Source organism: Pygoscelis adeliae, unplaced genomic scaffold, assembly GCF_000699105.1.
Source record: "Pygoscelis adeliae isolate BGI_AS28 unplaced genomic scaffold, ASM69910v1 Scaffold756, whole genome shotgun sequence".
In the NCBI taxonomy this organism is placed as follows: domain Eukaryota; kingdom Metazoa; phylum Chordata; class Aves; order Sphenisciformes; family Spheniscidae; genus Pygoscelis; species Pygoscelis adeliae.
In genome coordinates, this window is record NW_008824990.1 from 388,406 (window position 1) to 395,729 (window position 7,324).

Sequence of the window (7,324 nt, forward strand, 5' to 3'; positions counted from 1 at the left end):
CAACACTAGAACCGGTTGCCCAGAGAAGTGGTGGATGCCCCATCCCTGGCCACGTTTGAGGTCAGGTTGGACAGGGCTCTGAGCAACCTGATCTAGTTGAAGATGAGCTCCCACGGCAGGGATCGGGACATCACAAGGCTCCGGCACGAGACGCAGGGGCTCCTCTATGAGCCTCACGGCTCATGTCCTTTCCTCGTGGGAGTCCTGGACATTGTGGAGCTGCCGTGCCCGTGCTGGGGGGATCACTGGCTGGCGCCAGGGTAGGTCCCACCAGGGTAGGTCACAAAGGGCCCTACTGTTACCCAGGCCAGGAGGGGCAATCCAGCTGCGTGCTGCCTACCTCGGTAAGCTCTGAGCACGAGCCTCTCAAGGCCACCTCCAGCATGTTGGCAATCGGCTGGGTGTCAGAGACCCTCGGGTGCGCCATGCTCCTCAAGACCGTGAGGAGGAAGTCGCGCCTCTCCGTGGGGAGGAGGCAGCTCCCAAATATCTGCGGGAGAAAGGGAGGGAAGGGGTGTCGCACTGAGTGCCTTGGTGGCGGGGCACAGCTGAGCAGCGGGGGCAGCTCTGGAGTGAGAAACCCGGGGCAGCGCTGGCCCCCTGCCCCAGGACAAGTGCCGGCGGCAGCAGTGGCTGGTCTGGGTTGATTGCAGCCATGGGGGTGTGGAGAGGGAGCTCCCTGTGGGCTGAAGGAGGGGGGCGGGGGGGCAGGGTCACGGTGCGCTGGCTCTGCCGGCAACCAGAGCTCGCCGGTGGCCAGGATGGCCGGAGCTGCTGCGCTGACGCTGGGCTAAAGCCTTTGGCTACTCCCTGCGGAGAGGTGGTGGGACCCCGCAGCTCGATCGGCGGGAGGCCGTGCGTCCCCCCCGATGGCTGACGCACTGGTTCATCCGAGTCTCCCGCCAGCCCCACGGCCAAGACCCCCAGAGCAAGGGAGGCGCTCGTTACCGTTGCCTCGTCAGCAGGCCCCTTGGGCCAGAGGGTGCTAGCGCTTTCCCGCTCCACTCGTAGCTTTGGATCCTCACGTGCTGCCAGGCGGCCTGGGCAGGAGGGGAAACACACAGTGAGCGGCAGGAACGACGGAGAGCTGGAGGCAGCAGGCGGGGGCGTCAGGGAGAGCTCTGTGCCTGGCTCTCCACTCTGTGGGGAGCCAGAGACGTGCCAGGGTGGCAGTGGGCCCATGGCCAGGGGGAGGAGGGGAAACCGCCTCTTAGGCTGCAGAAGGACAGCAGAGTTCGGTCTGGCTTTCTGCTCGGGAGGAGGAGAGAAGCCCTGGGATGCTGCTGCCTCCAGCCCAAGGGTTCTCGGGACAGGCCCCAGGCCGCCCCTCCAAGGAGGGCTGCGTGGGCCCTGGGCTTGGCGCAGCACGGCTGCTCCCCTGCTCCAGCCCCAGAGGCGTTTGCTGCTCCTTCCTCCAGCAGAGCGGGGGGGGCCGAGGCGGTGCAGCGCCTTGCCTGGGCCCTTGTGGCTGGAAGGCCCCGGCCCGCCCCAGCCTCTCTTACTCTGTCGCACCAGGATGAACCTGTGGAAGGCACGCAGCGCCTCCACAGCCCCGCAGCTGATCTCCTGGTCCGTCTCGGCACAGGACAGGGTGAGGTGCCCCATCAGCCGCCCCAGGAAGTGGAGAGGCTTCTCTTTGAAGAGGAAGGTGTTGCCTTCTCCCAAGGGCGAGGCCTGCGGGAGAGAGGAAGGAGCCAAGCTGTGGCGGGTGGGACGAAAGCCCTAACCCCTGAGAGCGGACCCGGGGCCCAGCGCCGCGTGAGGAGGAGCTCTGGAGGGCTCTGCCCTGCGCTGCACCCCGTGGAGACCCAGCCTGCGGCAGCGGCGTCAGGGCAAGGAACGCGCTGCCTCCCTGTGAAGGGAGCCCTGGCAGGCTTTTGCCTTCCCTCCCCGTGAGCCCACGGGAGGATTGAGACCCTGGCTCTGCAGGTCCTCCGCACCCACATTCAGCTGACGGAGCCCTCCTTGCCCACCTGAGGGCTCCCCATTTCCACACAAGGGTGCTGCCATGCGCCCTCTTCTCCTGCCGGATCCTTCTGGCAGGCTCTCCCAAGGCCCGGCACCTCCCTGCCCGGCTCTCCACAGCACGGGAAGGGAGGGCCTGCGGGGCCGCAGCAGGAGCCCCGGGGCCAGTGGGCTGGGGAAGGGGCTGGGGGCGGGCAGCGGCAGTGGGGAGAGGAAGGGCCCGAGAGCCCTGCAGGCTCTCAACGCTGAAGCGGCTGGGCAGCAACTCAGGGGAGGGGGGGAGGGGGGGAGGGAGGGGGGGCTGGCAGAGAGGGGCGGGGAGGGAGGGAGGGAGGGAGGGAGGGAGAGCTGCCAGAGAGCGCCAGGCCTGCAAAATGCTCCCATGCCCTGGGACGGAGCTGGCTCCCGAGAGAAAAGGCGTGGGAGAGAGCAGCTCCCAGAGAGAGGGGCAAAGGCGCTGGTGCAGGGCTGAGCCTTGCTGAATCTCCTGCCCTGCACCCAGGCTTCCCTTGCAGGCAGCCCAGAGCTACCGGCTCCTCTCAGGCGCCAGGAAGGGGCGAGGGGTGCCGAGAGGTGGCCTGCACCTTCGGCCCCTTACCTCCATCATCCAAGAGGGCATCACGCACTGGCTCAGGCTGACAATCCTCCCCACAGCCCTCTGGCGCGTCGCCACTCCCTGGGATGCCGTGAGGGGCAGCAGGACCTGAGAAGGGAAGAGCTGCCGGTCTGCCTTGGGAAACGACGGCGGCTCCCGGAGCGGTGGCTCTGCCAAGTGCCTGGCGGGGTTTACGCAATGTGCCGCCAAGGCTTCCCCCAGGCAGGAGGAAGGCCCGGAACGGGATCCGGCCGCCTCGCGGCCTCGGGGACCGTTGCCGGCAGTTGGTCACCCGCTGCAGACAGGGAGGTGGCCAGATCCCGCCCCGCCCAGCCACCTCTGCCCCTTCCCACGCGCTCCTCCAAAAATGGCTGCGTGTCCCCTCTCCAGGAGGACAGGAACCTCCGGGGGGGGCCTGCACCAGGAAGGCTGGCCTACGGCCCCTGGGGAGGCCGGAAGAAGAGCGCTGCAGGGCTGGGCTCCCCTTGCGCCGTGGCCGTGGCCCAGCAGACCTCCACCCTGCTGCGATCTGGGGAGGAGAGCGTGAACGGGGCGGCCGGCGAGGGCAGCGGCTTAGCAGTGCCAGCCGCCAGAGTAGGGGGCCTGGGAAGGACACTCAGACTCCTTCCACTGCTTTGGTCCTGGGCTGGGGCGTGCACGCTCCAGAAGGTCGTGTCTCTTTAGGAGAAGGCAAGGAAGAGGCCCCGTGAGCCCGGCTCTTGGCAAATGCCTGACCTGCAAGATTTGCTCCAGTGTCTGGATGCTGGACCTCGGTGAAGCACCATGCATCAGCACCTCCAGCACGCTGTCCAGAGTTTTCAGGATCTGTCAGGGGATACAGCAAGTGGCACGCTTACCCTGGCCCTCCTTCCTTGCAGGAAGCTGGCTTGTATGCCTTCCACCCGAGGCGGGCCTCAGCTGCCCTCTGGTGCCCGGGAGAGGCCTCAGGGTCTCCCTGGTCTTCCTCCTCCTCCTCCTATCGTCTTCCAGCAGGCAAAGCCAACTAGGAAGATGTGCACAGGGACTGACTGGCAGGCTCTCCGTAGCTCACCCCGCGCTTACCTGAGCATCGAGTAAAGCATGTTGGCTGTCCGTCTTCTGTGCTGGAACAAGATGGAAGATGCTGCAGAGGCAGGGGCGGAGGTGCTGGTCCAGCAGGCCTTCCCTCTCTTCGCTGCCAGAAAAGAAGGTGCTGGTTGGATGCTGGGGCTTCCACGTCCGGGAAGGCGGCCGCGGACGTTGGGACTGGCAGGCCCCAGGGTGGTACCCATACAAGGTGGGAAAGGGAGACACGGAGGCATCTCCTCCCTCCCCCGTGCCACTGAGCCAGCGACAGAGGGCAGTCCTGGCCGGCGGAGCCTGAACCCCTTTCCGTCTCCTGCCTCTCCCTTCAGAGGAAAAGCCAAGAGGCACCGGGGAGCCCCAGAGCACCCTCCACCCTCCCATCTGGCCGGCCCACTGATGGGCCAAGCGTGAGGGAGAGCAGAAGCCCAAAGACAGTGCCGCCAGGGTCCTGCCAGGATAGGAGATGCTCGGTGCCATCAGGCCAATGCTGGGGGGAGGCCCTGGCCCGGCCAGGGCCTGGGGCAGGTACCTCATTGCGGCGATGGCGAGCATGGCTTGCTGCCACATCACGGCGTACACGCTGCGAGGGAGCTCCTTTTGCCATAGTGCCTGGAGAGGGAGAGCACGGTGGGGACGGGGCACGGGAGCTGCCACTGCCCGGCACCAGTCTGCAGGGCGGGCAGAGCCCCACTGTCCCTAGGCCAGCACTGGCACCCAGAGCAGCCCCTCGCTGCGCAGCAGCCCCATGGCAGGCAGGACTGTTCCCACGGAGGCCTGTCTCACCCTCCCCCTGTGCCCAGACGCCCAAGTGCTGTCCTTGCCACTGGGCCGGTGCTCGGCCCGCTTTGCCCCCCTCCCTCAGCCCTACTGGGGTCCCCTCACCTCCATCTTCTCCACCAGCTCACATGCTGATCTGAAATCAGGCAGGTACCTGCCCCGCAGCCAGGCTCTGCAGAGTGTGCGGATGGAGGCCAGAAACCTCAGCTTGGCGGCCTCTTCCTGACGGTCGGGGAGAAGAGAGACAGCGAGGGAGGGTGAGGGGGCAGAGGCGCGGCCAGCAGGAGCAGGGGCTCAAGGGGCTGCAGTGATGGCACGGGGGGCCGGGAGGGGAGCAGCTCTGCACAGCCAGTAGCCCTGCAAGAGCCCGCGCGCAGGCAGCAGCCATGGCAGCACCCAGCCGGGAGCTGCAGGCAGAGCCTTGCTGACCAAATCTGCGGTTACCCTTTCGGTGACATTGAGAAAGGCCAAGAAGTAGTCGTGGGCTTCCTTCTCCTCGCCCTCCAGCTGGCAGCTGGAGGCAGTAACGGCTGCACCTGATTGAGAACCAGAGTGGAGAGAGCTGTAGGCAGGGGCAGGAGGTAGAGGGAAGAGAGGGGCCCTCTCTCCAGCCCTGCGCCCGCTGCCCTGCACACGGCAAGCCCTACAGGGACGTGCGAATGCCCCGTGCCTCCCCCAGAACGCCGCTGGCAGCAGGGCGGGGAAGTCCCAGCCCTGCAGCACCGCTGCCTCCTGCCAGCCCAGCTGCCTCTCCCTGCCCTGATCTGTGCCCCGAGGCAGGAGACGGTCCCCTGGGGTCCTGTCGATACCCACTCATGGCAGGGATGCTGGGGCTCTTGTCCTTCTCCGCGTGTACGACGGGGCTGGCAGAGCCCAAGTCCTCGCTGTGCAGCTCGCATTGCCCGGGGCTTTCTGACGACTCATGGTCCTCAGCAGCCACCCCAGCAGCCCTTTCATCCTCTGCCGCCCTGGGTGCACGGCTCCTGTTGGGGGAACCACTCGCCACCCTGCGGGACAGGGGAAAGGGGTGAGGGTGGGGAGGGGGCAGCCCACAGCAAGCGGCCCCACCTCGGTGCTGCCTGGCCAGAGCAGGGAGGTGGTGGGGCGGAGTAGCTGGGCAGGGACAGGGACAGGGACAGGGACAGGGACAGGGACAGGGGGGATCTCCTGCAGGATGCCGTTTTCCCGTGGGCAGTCCCCACCTGCCCACCTCGGCCCCGGCACCGGCTCTCCTGCCCCCAGCACCTTCCGGAAGGGCCCGCCTGCTGGGCCCAGGTCTCCTGGGGTCCCTATGGCGCTGGCCCAGCCCCAGCCCCGTATTCTGACCTGGTGGGGATGGTGGAGCCTTGGGGAAACACCCTGGCCCTGCGAGTGGGGTGTGCCAGGTGTCTCAGAAAAACATCTCTCCTGCGCGCAGGGGCTCCGGCACGAGCCGCGGGGGCTCCTCTATGAGCCTCACGGCTCATGTCCTTTCCTCGTGGGAGTCCTGGACATTGTGGGGCTGCCGTGCCAGTGCTGGGGGCATCACTGGTTGCCACCAGGGTAGGTCACAAAGGGCCCTACTGTTACCCAGGCCGGGAGGGGCAAGGCGTCCTGCCCCCCCACTGCGACCCGGGCTCTCCCAGGGGAGTTGACCCGCCGCTGGCTCTGGCCGCAGCCTCCGGTCCCTCTGCGCGCTTCCCCTGCCGCAGGCGGGACTCCCCAGCTCTGGCGCTCCCCCTTTGGCTGGAGGCCTGAAACCTGGCTCTGCAGGCGACGGCCTTCCTCTTGCACCTTGCCCACCACCCACAGAAATATGTCCCGATCCCTGCCGTGGGAGCTCATCTTCAACTAGATCAGGTTGCTCAGAGCCCCGGCCAACCCGACCTCAAACGTGGCCAGGGATGGGGCATCCACTACTTCTCTGGGCAACCGGTTCTAGTGTCTTACCACCCTCACGGTAAAGAATTTCTTCCTTGTAGCTAATCTAAATCTACCCTTCTTTAGTTCAAAACCACTGCCCCTTGTCCCGTCACTTCTAAAGGCTGAAAGTGATCCCTAATCTGCGTCCACAGGGTGTCCCTTTTCACACATTTTTGATTCAAAAAGAGTGGATTTGGCCCAGGCAACTCAACAGAAAGTGGAAGTAAAACGACAGTTCTTCCTTCTCAATGAGAAAACGAAACAAGGTGGTAAGGTATTCTAGGGAGTCATGTTTTCCCGTTTCTGTTCTTTGTTACAGTTCTGCTGGTTTTGTCCTAACAATATGTACGTAGCAAAGCTTGTTTGGGAGACGGTCGTCACAGGATAGATAGATCAGGTGCTCGTGAATCCCAGTGAAGCCTGACTGGGGTGAACAAGAAGGTTGTAGCAGACACCCCTCCACCTCCTTCCCTGTCTCCAGGCCCCTCGTTATGGCTGCAGGTCACTCTGTCCCCTTGAGAGGGGCCGGTGGCATTGCTGGCTGGGGTCGGGCCACCGTGGCCTCTCTCTGCCGCTCCTTGTTCCTCGCTGCTCTCTTCCGCAGCTCCTTCCTCCGTGCCCGTTCCCTCTGCTCCGGCGTAGGCCCAGTGCGGGCCGTGTCCCTCGGCGTGTTCCGTGGGGCCTCCGAAGGCAGCGGTGCATCTCATAGCTGCAAGTGTGCCCAGCTAGAAGAGCTCTTCAGACAAGTAGCTATGTTACGAGAGGAGCCCAACAGGCAGCGCAGTATCCGGGAATGTGAGCGGGAGATTGACATGTGGTATTGCGCGCTGTCCCAGGCTGAGCCACAGCCCAGCCTTAAGGCTGCGCAAGGGGAAGGTTAGCCTGAATTCAGCCTCGAGCCGGTAACCCAAGTTGGTGACCCAAGTAACTCACGAGATGGAGGAGACTGGGCCCTCGTCTCTGCTGCGGACAGAGGGAAGAACTTTCCCCCTCCCGCTAAAGTGCCCCTCTGTAACAGAT

At 65.3% G+C, this 7,324-nt stretch overlaps 1 protein-coding gene across 1 annotated transcript in view; it reads right to left on the reverse strand.

Annotated features, from left to right (window-relative positions):
* ERAP1 (endoplasmic reticulum aminopeptidase 1) overlaps positions 1-2,584 on the reverse strand; it is a 25,039-nt gene extending 22,455 nt beyond the window's left edge. The window contains exons 1-4 of the mRNA XM_009326139.1: positions 2,564-2,584; positions 1,503-1,674; positions 751-1,040; positions 341-490 (exon numbers count right to left, since the gene is read on the reverse strand). Of these exons, the coding sequence (XP_009324414.1) occupies positions 341-490; positions 751-1,040; positions 1,503-1,674; positions 2,564-2,584 (633 nt within the window). The remainder of the gene's footprint in view (positions 1-340; positions 491-750; positions 1,041-1,502; positions 1,675-2,563) is intronic.
* Between the last annotated feature and the right edge of the window lie 4,740 nt (positions 2,585-7,324).